At 41.0% G+C, this 13,626-nt stretch overlaps 1 protein-coding gene across 4 annotated transcripts in view; it reads left to right on the top strand.

Moving 5' to 3' along the window:
- The window catches only part of LOC115011225 (glycine receptor subunit beta-like), a 78,361-nt gene that overhangs the window by 26,288 nt on the left and 38,447 nt on the right, over positions 1 to 13,626 (top strand). For 2 of the 4 annotated variants that reach the window (XM_029436293.1, XM_029436310.1), the window contains one exon: positions 10,024 to 10,130. In XM_029436293.1, coding sequence (XP_029292153.1) covers positions 10,024 to 10,130 — 107 coding nt within the window. Of the gene's footprint in view, positions 1 to 10,023; positions 10,152 to 13,626 lie in introns of all 4 variants that reach the window. The other 2 variants (XM_029436283.1, XM_029436302.1) reach the window with 1 other exon arrangement.

Here is a 13,626-nt window from a genome sequence, read left to right as displayed (position 1 = left end):
AGGACAGTGCTTCAGCCTCTTTCTATAGTATTTTTCAAATAAATATTGATAAATATGAAACACAATAAAGCTCAAGATCTTATTTCCATTGTGGTCCTTTGGGTATAGGTGTGTTTGAGTAAGTAAAGATGCAGCCACCTGGAATATCCCTTCCCTCCCTGATCAAATCAAATCAAATGTATTTACATAGCCCAATATCACAAATTATACATTTGTCTCAGTGTGCTTTACAGACTGTACAGGTTATGACACCCTCTGTCCTTAGACCCTTGCATCGCACAAGGAAAAACTTCCTATAAGAAACCCCATAATTAAAGGGGGAAAAATAGAAGAATCCTCGGGGAGAGCAACTGAGGAGGGACCCCTCTCCCAGGACGGACAGACGTGCAATAGATGTCGTGTGTACAGGATAAACAACATAGTACAAATACAACATTTGACAGAAATGATGTTGTGTTGAAAAAGAGAAAGTATGGATGAATCCAGGAAAAGGTCAAAAAGGCTTCCCGGTGTCCAACAGGACCAGGGCAGCAGGCGCAGCCACGATTCCTGATCCTGACGTAAACTTTATCAGTGGCAACCTGCCACATGAGACTCCGGATGATGAGTTAGTAACCACATTTACATAAATGCATACAGATAGAGAGGGAGAAGAAGAGAGGGAGGGGAGGAGAGAGGAAGAGAAGGAATAGAGCAGGGAGGTGTCCCCCGTCAGTCTAAGCCTATAGCAGCATAACTAGGGGCTGATCCAAGGCAAACCTGAGCAAGCCCTAACTATAAGCTTTATAAAAAAGGAAAGTCATTAGCCTACTCTTAAATGTGGAGAGGGTGTCTGCCTCCCGAACACAAACTGGAAGCTGGTCCCACTGGAGAGGAGCTTGATAGCTGAAGGCTCTGGCTCCTCTAGGAACTACAAGTAACCCTGCAGTCTGGGAGCGCAATGCTCTAGTTGGTTTATAAGGTACTATGAGATCTTTAAGATATGCTGGAGTCTGACCATTAATGGCTTTGTAAGTCAGGAGAAGGATTTTGAATTCTATTCTGTATTTTACTGGGAGCCAGTGCAGAGCAGCTCATACAGGAGTAAATGCACACTTGTCAATACACGTGCCGCTGCATTTTGGATCAACTGAAGAGTCTTAAGCAACTTTTTGGGACAACCTGATAACATTGAGTTGCAGTAATCCAGCCTTGAAGTAACAAATGCATAATTTGAGATAGGATATGTCTTATTTGTGCAATGTTACGTAGATGAAAGAAGGCAATCCTTGAGATTTGTTTTATGTGGGAGTTAAAAGACAGATCCTGATCAAAGATAATGGCAAGATTCCTTACGGTGGTGCTGGAGGCCAAATGAATGCCATCCAGAGCTTCTATGTCATTAGAAAATGCGATCCGGAGGTGTTTAGGGCCAAGTATAATAACTTCAGTTTTGTCTGTGTTTATCATCAAAAAGTTGCTAGACATCCAAGTTTTTATGTCCTTAAGGCATGCTTGAAGTTTAGCCAATTGATTGGTTTCGTCTGGTTTAATTGATAGATATAATTGCATAATCATCCGCATAGCAATGAAAGTTTATAGAGTGGTTCCTTATAATATTGCCCAAAGGAAGCATATATAAGGTGAACAGAATCGGTCCAAGTACAGAACCCTGCGGAACTCCAAGACTGACTTTGGCTGTCATGGAGGACTTATCGTTAACTAGTACAAATTGAGATCGCTCAGATAAACAGGACTTGAACCAGCTTAGTGCGGTTCCTTTTATGCCAACACAATATTCCAGTCTCTAGTACAATGTCATGATCAACAGTGTCGAAAGCAGCACTGAGGTCTAACAAGACAAGAACAGAGACAAGTCCTTTGTCTGATGACAATAGAAGGTCATTGGTAACTTTCACCATTGCCGTCTCTGTGCTATGATGAACTCTAAATCCAGATTGAAAAACCTCAGATAAACTGTTATTATGTAAAAAATTACACAACGGTTTTGCAACTGCTTTCTCAAGGATCTTAGTGAGAAAGGGAAAGTTAGATATCGGTTGGCTCTGGATCAAGACTAGCCTTTTTAAGAAGTGGTTTTATTACAGCTACTTTAAAGTATTGTGGTACGTAGCCAGATAATAGAGACAGGTTGATCATATTTAATAACGAGGTGTTAATTAAGGGTAAAACTTCTTGAAACAGTTCAGTTGGAATCGGGTCTAAAAGACAGGTTGATGGCTTAGACGATGAGATTGTTGAAGTGATTGGTCAAGGTTGATTGGAGTAAAACAGACTAAATACATTTCAGGAGTTACTAATGTTTTTGAAATTCCGGAGGTTGAAGTTAAGTCATTACCAATTGAGGGCAGGAGGAGATTAATTTTGTCTCTAATAATTATAATTTTATCGTTAAAGAAGCTCATGAAGTCGTCACTACTGAGAGATATAGGAATAGAAGGCTCTGTAGAGCTGTGGCTCTCTGTCATCCTGTCTACAGTGCTGAAAAGAAACCTGGGGTTGTTCTTATTTTCTTCTATTAAGGAATAGTAATAAGAGCCTTCTTATACGTTTTAAGATGATCTAACCAGACTAAACAAGATTCTTCCAATTTAATGGAACGCCATTTACTTTCAAGATTTCTCGACTTTTGTTTTAGTTTGCGGATTTGTAAATTAAGCCATGGAGCTTTCTTTTTCTGTTTTATGATCTTCTTCTTTAGAGGAGCGACATAGTCGAGTGTTATTCGCAGTGAGGCTGCAGCGCTATCAACAAGATGATTAATTTGGGAGGGACTAAAGTTAGCATTGGAGTCTTAAATTTAGTCATAGCACTTTCAGATAGACATCGAGCGTAGGATTTTGCCTACTGGCTTGTAGTCCAGTAACAGGACTTCAAAAGTTATTAAAAAATGGTCTGATAAAAGAGGATTATGTGGACACACTGATAAACTTTCAATTTCAACACTATATCCCAGAACAAGGTCCAGAGTGTGGTTTAAACAGTGAGTTGGTTCATGTACATTTTGACTGAACCCAATTGAATCTAATATTGAGATAAATGCATTATTAAGGCTGTCACTATCAACATCCACATGAATATTAAAGTCACCTACAATAATTACTTTATCTGTTTTAAAGACTAAACTTGATAAAAATTCTGAGAATTCAGATAGAAATGAAGAATATGGACCAGGAGGGCGGTACACAGTAACAAATAAAACTGGCTTTATTGTTTTCCATGTTGGGTTTGAGAGCATAAGAACAAGGCTTTCAAACGAGTTATAGTTTAGTTTAGGTTTAGGATTGATCAAGAGGTTTGAGTCAAATATGGCCGCAACTCCACCTCCTCGGCCAGTGCCTCGAGGAATGTGAGTATTAATATGACCAGGTGGAGTGGATTCATTTAGACTGACATATTCTTCATGTCTCAGCCAGGTTTCAGTGAGACAAAATAAATCAATCGTATTATCTGATATTAAATCATTTACCAATTTACCTGATGGTTCCTTGGCAGGAGGGATTGCTGCTGGGGCATCGTCAGGTCCTTGGCTGAAAAGAAATCCCCTTCGAATGATGTACTGAATGTGTAGCCAACTGGCAACCCTCCTATGGCGCATTATGTTGAAATCAGTTGCAATAGTTTATCTATTCACCAGGTGGAGCAGTGATGGAAGTTGATGCAGGTGGAGCAGTGATGGAAGCTGACGCAGTTTATTCCAGTCAAAATACTCTGTTTCATATTTGACTTGAGGAAATGTGCTATTATATCGTTTGTATGCATTAAATAGCAAATCGGCTGAAGGAGACATTCCTCTAGTTCTTGTCTTCTTCTTATTTTGTCTATGAAAGCTCTAGTAATGCCTTTTTCAACAGAATTACATGAAAGTGATACAATTGGGAAATTAATGATATATAGTGAGAAATAACTGTGTGCGACAGTGGCACTCATCTGAACAGCTGATTACAGGGGTACAGGCTGGGACAAACTAACAATTTTAAACAAGAAAATAAATCATTTTTATGTATCATACATTAATTACAAATGTGTAGTAGATAGCGTTATTTCAACTTTATAAAGTTTCCTCTAACCCAACAACTCACAAAACGATGTGATTTTTAATGGTGTCTGCTGATATTCTCACTGGAAACAAAAATACAGAAATTGTGGTCATTGTTTACTGTATAATTTGTTAAATGTGACGTGTTTACTGTCAATTCAATGTTGTGTTTTTCATGAATGCAGTGTAATGATGAAATATGTTCAAACTGACAGTGTGAAAACCATTTTGGCTTGCAAAGTGAACACATAAAAAACCCCTGGCGGCAGCATGAATAATAATAACAATAATAATAAATTAGATTTGTATAGTGCTTTTCTAGAAACTCAAAGACGCTTGACAGAGTGAGTGATACAAAAATAAATATATAAACAAACAAACGAGTCAGTGGTTGAAGGCAGTGTTGAACAGGTGAGTCTTAAGTGATGATTTGAATGTGGTGAGTGAGGAGGAGTCTCTGATGGTTTGAGGCAGAGAGTTCCAGAGGGTGGGAGCAGCGATGGAGAAGGCCCTGTCTCCCCACAATCTGAGCTTGGTCCGGATGGGGGGGACAGGAAGTTAGCAGCAGCAGAGCGGTGCTGCGGGTGGGGGTGTATCTGTGGAGGAGGTCAGTCAGATAGGATGGGGCTAGGTTATGGAGGGCTTTGTAAATCATGAGGAGGATCTTGTACTGGATTATCTGGGGGATGGGGAGCCAGTGAAGCTTGTAGAGGACAGGGCTGATGTGGTCACGGGTCCGGGAGTGGGTGAGGAGACGGGCAGCGGAGTTCTGGATGTATTAGAGTTTATTGATGATTTTTGCGGGTGAACCATAGAGGAGGCTGTTACAGTAGTCCAGACGGGAGGTGATGAAGGCGTGGATGAAGGGTTTCTGCAGTTGTTGAGGAGAGGGATGGACGGAGACAGGCGATGTTTTTAAGATGATAGAAGGCCGTCTTGGTGAGCTGTTTAGTGTATTTGTCAAATGAGAGGGTTTGGTCAAAGATGATGCCAAGATTTCGGATGTGAAGGGAGGTGGAAACTGAGGAACCATCGATGTTGAGGGTGAGGTTATGGGTGGATTTGGTGAGTGTTTTTGGTCCAATGATGATGATTTCGGATTTTTCACAGTTTAGTTTTAGGAAATTGATTTGTAGCCAGGATTTTATTTCCGTGATGCAGTTTGGAGATTGACTTGGTGGAGATGAGGAGCTGGATTTCATTGACAAAGCAGTGGAATATGAGACCATGTCTGCAGATTATGTGATCAAGGGGGAACAGGTGCAGGATGAAGAGGAGGGGCCCGAGAACTGAACCTTGGGGGAGGGGAGCGGTGGGGGATTTGCAATTATTAATAGAGATGAACTGGTGCCTGTCAGTGAGGTATGATTTGAACCAAGAAAGGGCAGTGCCGGGGATGTTGAAGGTAGTTTCCAGTCAGGTGAGGAGGGTGGAGTGATTGATGGTGTCAAAGGCTGCGCTGAGGTCTAGAAGGACGAGAATATTGAGGTTTCCGGAGTCAGAGAGGAGAAGGTCGTTGGTGATTTTGAGGAGTGCAGTTTAGTACTGTGGTTGGGGTGGAATCCGGATTGGAATGTTTCATACAGGTTATTGACAGAGATGTGATGTTTAAGTTGAGAGGCGCGTTCCAAAACTTTGGACAGAAAGGGTAGGTTGGAGATTGGTCGGAAGTTATTTGGGGTGTCAGGGTTGAGACCAGGTTTTTTCAGGATTGGGGTGACCGGCGATTTTAAGGGATGGTGGGATGATGCCGGTAGGTATTATTGTAGTAGTAATAAGTGGTGAGACAGCAGGAACGCAGGCCTTGACAATGCTAGAGGCGATGGGGTCCAGAGTGCAGGTGGCAGTTTTCATTCCTGTGAGGAGTTCAGAGAGGGACACTCACGGACCACCTAACACCCCAAAAATCCAAAAACAATAGGCCTGCTTACCACTCCAGCAATATATTACAAATGACCACCTAATAATGACAGCTTTATGTGAGCTTCTCTATATCGCTCGTTCACACATTAAATCAACAATACAAATACAACTACGGATTCTACAAGCATTTCGTTCATATGCGATTTAAACGGTGAATTCTGATAGATTTTACACATCATATGAAATGTAGACTGAATTTATTACTGAGTTTATGTCCGTGCAGAGCCACAACTTACCCACAGCAAGATCGTTTGCTACTGAGAGATACGCAAAATGCAAACTGTGAGGGCGCCTTCATCATGTTTCTTAAATTCATCATGTTTTCTCTCAAAAGATCCTGAAGGTTTCCCAAAGTAATGCTTGTGTTTACGCTCAAAACGACTCGTAGCCCAAAACACAGTGTGGATTGGGATCCTCTTCATCTCCAGTCCAAAACAAATCCAAATTTGATGTAGTCGCTGTGATATTTTCTTTTCACTTTAGCGCTGGACTTTTCGCGTTCAAGCCGAGTTTCAAAGCTTTCAGCCGAGTGGTGGTTGGACGGCAAACCGCTCTCCTGGGACTCAGAAACGCACACAAAACCACTTGTTGTTGCTGCGGCTGAAACACTTGTAGCTGCTGAATCACCTGCATCAAGACGATACATCTTCACTGTCGCGTCAGATTTTTGATTTAATTTTGTTTTAACTGACCCTGTCTTGACCGCGGTGCAAATTGACCGCGCAGATCATTTATGACGTAAGATCGTAAAACGAACCTACATAGCTACGCTACATCTATGCTACACTCTAGTCCAGGGGTCAGGAACCTATGGCTCGCGAGCCATATATAGCAGACAATTTTGAGCTGACATTTTTTAACATGATTAACAAGTAATAAATAATTATATTGTGTCATTTTAAAGTAAAACATTTAGCAGCGGATTTAGTTTTAGTTCTCCCCTCTCCTTTCCTCCACTCTGTCTCTGACTGTAACTGTGTGCGTACGTGTGTGTGTGTGTGGGGGGGGGGAGCCCTGCTCTTCGTGAAACAGCTGAGAAGAAACTGCGCAAAGCAAGCAGTAGACCAGGGGTGTCAAACTCATTCACAGAGAGGGCCAAAATTAAGCCATCGTTTCGGGGGTGAAGCTTGGAAACTGCAGCGCCCACAGAGTCATACTTTGCCTTGAGTGTGTCGTTACACTGGAGGTCAATCAGCTCCATTTGGAGGGTCACATGTGCTGTTCCCACGTCAACTGCAAACGGATTGCTGAGCAGTTCATGCGCAGTCGGGAACACAGCGGTGGAGATGGTTTGTCAGTGTTTGGAAACATGTAGTGACCAAAGTGTCCTTCTGCATCAGAGTCTCCCACAGTCAGCTTAGCTTGGAACCCTCTCACTGCATCATACATGTCCGTGATCACACGGCCCTGAAGCTGGAGGTTTAACAGTGAGATGCTTCATTATGTCACACAAACAGGCCAGCTCACATCGCCACTTTTCGTCCCAGAGATCTGTGATGTGTTTCCCTTTGCTTCCAAAAACAGCCAGATTTCCTCACGCAACTCGAAAAATCTATTTAGCACTTTCCCTCGACTGAGCCATCGCACCGCCATGTTCAGAATGTATCTCCTCAGGAAAAGACTTACATTGACTCTTATAAAGTTTCCTGTCTGTGTTACGGTGCTTATTACATGTTCCATCTCAAGAGCTTTACAACACAGCGCTTCCTGGTGTGTGATGCGGTGATACACCGTCAGCTCACCTGCACAGTTCTCCCGCTGCATCTTCTCCCGCATCCTGCACTAATCCGCTCTTTTCATCACATCGCAGGCTCCGTCTGTCGTCAGTTCCGTCAGTTTGTCCCGGGGCAGTTTCATTTCATTCACACATTTAGATACTTCCTCAAATATGTATTTTCCCATGGTTGTGCCATGCGTTGATTTAATTACCTAAACCGGCGGACCAGTTATGATAGAAAAATTCTATTTTCTTGCGGGCCGGATATAATTGTGGCCTTGAGTTTGACACCCGTGCAGTAGAAAGAAGAAAAGAAAGAAGAGTTTATTTAATAAAAGAGCACCTGTTCAATGTGAAAAGTGAGATTGTGAATATTAAATAAATAAAAATCAGAGGGGAGCGCGGGGTTCCGTTGGGGGGGGGGGGGGCGGGGTGCACAGACCACAGTAGGGGAAACACTGATACCGCTTTTAGTACTCGGAGACGTGATATACTTAAAAGTAAATTTTATTAAATATATGGCTCTCAAGGAAATACATTTAAAAATAAACAGTTTGAGAAACACTTTAAACTTATAATATATTCATTTCAAATGTGACATTTTACCAATATACTCACGGACCACCAGTGGTCTTTGAGAAAGACTGATCTAGATGATCAGGTCATAATATCACACTGAAGTATTTTGTAAAACAGAGATTATTGTTTTTTATATACAGTATAAACTATGTGAGACGGCAGAAAGAGACACACCTCTAGTTAATCATTTATACTTCTATTCTGTCCATGAAAGCTCTGCGTTATTCTACAGAACTGCATAAAAATGAATGCAATATGGGTTGGAAATGAACGATACACACTAAGAAATAATAGTGTGCACAGCACTCATTGAGCAGCAGAAATGTATCTGACATGTTTACTGTCAATAAAATGGTCTTTTCCATGAAATTATGAAATTAGCTCAAACTGACAGTGTGAAACAATGTAAACTCTTTAAAAACTGTCTTGCTATATTTTTAATGATTATTATGATATTGTAAGCTAATGCTTCACTTTAGAGTCAGAGACAATAGTAAAGTTCACGCATTAATCGGTTTATTAAAACACACAACAGTGCAGAGAATATGTGAAATAATGTGTGACAGTGAAACCAAGATCTCTCTCTCCTGTTTCAGTCACACAGACAGTTTATATTAGCAGTGATACTGAAGCACATGCAGGCTGTGACATGGTAATCTACTGGTCTCTTCATTAGCGTTGGTGTTCTTTTAGAAGCTCTTAATGGGCCATATATATCCACAGCCCCCCCTGAGCATAAAGTCACTGCGTTTTACTTCTCTGAAACAGAGCAAACCGCGGGGGTGTTTAGCTGCGTGCAAACAGATCAGAACAGATTACACATTAATGTTAAAGTAAGTTTTTCATTGTACGGTATAACTGTCTGTTATCTGTGCATATAACAATAAATATCAAAAGAGCCACAATTAATTATTTGTCTCCAAAGATTAATAGGGATTCCTTTACTGGCATTTTCACAAAAAATATATACATCTGAACTAGAAATCCCAACAAAAGAACAGGAAATCAATGCTCTCCTCATTTCCATTTAATGTGAGGCACTGGACAGGGATTCCCAGACTCAGCATTATTATATATGTTATTAATTCCAAAAAACACACTTAAAAAACAACGCTTGACCTTTTGATTAACCAAAGCATTGGTTACCATTTGAGCCAGATAATGCTGTCATGTTTGCAACACGGATCAAGGCTATGCTACAGCCAGCTCAGGCAAAAGGCAGTACTTCAGTACACAACCACTTTTACATGCTACCAAAATAAAATAAAAGCATCACTCTTGTACAACTCATTTTTGTTTCCAGTGATCACAGTATCCCTGATTGTACAGCAGTGGTGCATTGATAATTGTCACAGATAATGGTGTTCAATTCACCCCTGCTGCTTTTGCTACATTCTTTCATATAGGAGCATTTCTTAAAGTACATTGGCAGCAACAGACCCATTGAAGGAGACACATTAATTGTGTCCTGATAAACTGAATTCAGACAGTTTTCTACCAGGTTGCTCCAACATTGGTTCAAAGTGTACTGTGTTACAATCCATACTTTAGGCATTTTTAATTTGCCAGGTACATGCATCACTTTTGACACTGTTTATCTCCAGGGCCTTTAAACCTACTCCTATACTCCTCTAGTTGCATGTTCGCAGACATGACACTAGATTTGCCACTGCCTTGCTACTATATATAGATACGAGATTACATGTTGAATACACTGATTGTATATTGTTAAATTTGGATATTAATGTTCCTTCCTATTTAACAGCCAGTTGTCCCCAGAAGATTTGGCCCAGGTTCCAGCTAACTCTACCTCCAACATCTTGAACCGTCTGATGGTCAGCTATGATCCAAGAATAAGGCCCAACTTTCAAGGTAATGCCACAAAGTATAGAGGTAAGCGATAACAAACACGTTATTTTTTTGTTTTTACAAAGATGATGCCCACACAGGACCAACTAATACTTTTATGTGTGATCATCCGGAATCATAATGTAAATATTTTATTATTATTATATTATTATTTGATTAAAGGATTGGTTCATAGTTCTTCATAACTTCTATAAAATAATTTTTTGGTTAAATATGCTTAAATGTCATTACATCCTGGCAAGTATCCATCAGTCAATTGTTCTGTGAAAGAAACAATCTCTCTGGCAACCCTAGTGCTAACATTTTCAAAATTCTACTTTGTGCACTTTGTAGCCATTGACAGTTAAATTTAGCCATTGACAGTTAAATTTAAGGATTCACTTGGCCTTCCACAATTATGTTTAACAATTGTAAATTAAGATTTACAATCCTAATCCTTTCAATGCAAAGGAGCAGCGGCTCTACTCCGAGTCTCTCACGGATGGCTGAGCTTCTCACCCTATCTCTAAGGGAGACGCTAACATGGCGCGGCCACAGTAGCCTCCTCAACATGATGGAAGTGGATGAGAAAACTTTACTTGGCCCAGTGATTGGAAAGTTTACATTTAATAAACTCCCGGATGTAACTGTTGATGCTCCGTTCTGTGCGATTCCAAAGCAAAGAATGTTCGAACCATCGGAGAACTTCAAGCCTGAAATATCACCTCAACGCAAAGCAGCTAGCTCAGAGCTAGCTAGCACCGCCGCTGATGCTACAGTGAGCGTCGTCATACACTCTCGATCAGGCGTTCAGACGCAGAATGAGTCGGTCTACCTGAGACACATTAACAACACAATCATGAAATGTATTGCAATGGACTGCAGGTGGTAGAGGACAGGGGGTTAACGTAGGCTTCACAGATGGCGTGAAATTATACAACTTTTAAAGATATTGTTTATTGTGCAATGAAAGATGTTATGCCAGATTTGAAATTGCACTTTAAGTCAAACTGTTGGCCTGTGTTGTCTAAGATAATTGTAGCAGACAAGATATTGGAGAATTAGTATTGAAATAAAATACATGTTGACCAGTTTATAATGTCTACTCATTGATTGACTCATCTTCCAAAATCCATTTGAATATTTTGAAATGCTTTTCACAGCAAATATTGATATATGCGATTAATTGTGATTAATTTAGATGAATTAATCACAAAGCTTGTAATTAATTAGATTTTTTTTTTGTTAAAATACAAGTACAATCATAAGACAGAATGTATATACAGTATGTGAAAATGGGACACCCTGATAAGCTCAAGAATAGGGGACCGGACACGAAGCAGATAGTGTTTAAAATATATAACTTACACGTCTAGAATTGGCAAGATTTTGTCTATTATACAGTAACATTTATAACCAACAAATCAACTTAGAACAAAGAACCAAAAACTGACCTAATCCTAACTACTAAAATGGTCGCAAAACATTTATTCCATCAGTTTAAATATTGGTTAAATAGGTAAGATACATTAAATAGTCACATATAGCAAGTGGAAATACAGTATCACTTAAATGGTTAGCTAGTTTAGAAGTCCCTAGCCGTTTAGGTTATCCAAGCTTTAACATAATTTAGTAGCAACTGCTGCCTTAAGCTCTTTTTAATATCAAACTTTTGTTCTATTGTTATTCCATACCAGTAGATCTCTGCGAACCATGCTAAAGCTTGTATATGTGGGCTTACATTTTTACCCTTTATAAGATGCTTAGTCTTATAGGTACGTAAAGTAAATTAAGTCAGAATAAAGTCAAAGTTATACATTACATAGATATTGTGAAAGATATTACATTAAGTAAGCTTCAGAAAAGTGTAGCTGTGAAAAAGAGGGTCAGTGGGAGCATTGATCTTGGACCATGATCAATACTTCCTTCCTTCTGTAAATTCTGTATTTTCACAAGATAACTAGGACCAATATTGCACCATATAACATTGCAGTCATTTACATGAACCTCAAATAAAGACTTGCTGGCTTGTCTGCTAGTTAGCTACACTGGTTGCAGAAAATTAGTCCAGCAGTCAACAGACTGGTGGCCAGCGGCAGTGCTGCGTCTAAGGAGAAGGACCAGCTACCTAGCTAACTAGACAACCATCAGTCTCTGGACTCTGCTTTCTTCCCTGTGAACTGTGACCACATTAACTAACTAACAACAATCCAACAACCACAGAAAAAAGGTCATTGTCCGTTCTCCACCTACTCTACTTCAATGGTTGGCAGACACAAGGAGAGAGAGAGAGAGAGAGAGAGAGAGAGAGAATAGGTTGTGTTAATATTATTATTTATATTGTGTACTTTTCGATTTTGATGCTTTGGCAACACTGTTTCCTGAAACTTCCGGAGTTTGCTTCATTCATTGTGGTCGGTGGCCACCACAGGCTAACGTGCAGGATGCGCAGCGCGTGCTAGCCGATCAGATCCTGTCTGTGGAGCGTACATACCCGGACTCCTTATTTATAATCCTCGGTGACTTTAACAAAGGAAAACTCAACCAAGAACTCCCCAAATACAAACAGTTTGTCAAATGTCCGACGAGAGAGGGGAACATTTTGGACAACTGTTGCACCAGTCAGCGGTGCTTATCATGCCGTCCCCCGTGCTGCACTTGGTCACTCTGACCACGTCATGGTTCAGCTGATTCCTACATACAGGCAGAAACTAAAGCTCTGTAAACCTGTTGTGTGGACATCATAGAAGTAGACCAGTGAGGCTGTGGAGGATCTACAGGAATGTTAAGGACTGTACTGACTGGGATGTTTTTAAGTCTGCTACCAACAGTCTCGATGAGTACACAGAGGCTGTGAGGTCATACATCAGCTTCTGTGAGGACAGCTGTGTACCAGCACGCACCAGGGTGAGTTACAACCATGACAAACTCTGTTTCACAGCCAAACTCAGGAAGTTACGGCTGGAAAAGAGAACGCATTTAAGAGTGGGGACAGCGAAAGGCTTAAAGAGTCAAAGTACAAGTTCAGCAAGGCGGTGAGAGAAGCTAAACGACAGTACTCTGAGAAATTACAACACCATTTCTAAGTCAATGACTCTGCTACTGTCTACTGTCTGCTACTGGAGGACTATCTCACCAACTATAAGCCTAGAGCCCCCCACTCCATGAGTGACTCGCGCCTCGCCAATGAACTGAATGAGTTCTACTGTCGCTTTGAAAGGCAATGGGACAGACCTGACACCATACCCCGCAACACTCTTCATCGGGTCCAACCCAGGAGCCCCACCTCAGCAGAGGCCTTCTTAGCCTCTCCACTACTGCCCACCTCAGCGCCCCCTACTTCCACAGTGACCCCATTCTTGAGAGGGACATCAACAGCCTATTCAAGAGGCAGAACCCCCGCAAAGCAGCTGGACCTGACTCTGTCTCTCCTTCCACTTTGAAGCACTGTGCTGATCTGTCTCCAGTGTTCACATACATTTTTAACACCTCACTGGAGACATGCCACGTGCCTGGATGC

This window comes from Cottoperca gobio, chromosome 1 (genome assembly GCF_900634415.1).
Source record: "Cottoperca gobio chromosome 1, fCotGob3.1, whole genome shotgun sequence".
Taxonomy (NCBI): domain Eukaryota; kingdom Metazoa; phylum Chordata; class Actinopteri; order Perciformes; family Bovichtidae; genus Cottoperca; species Cottoperca gobio.
Note: the sequence above shows the minus strand (reverse complement) of the source record. Positions and strands in the feature narration are given on the sequence as shown.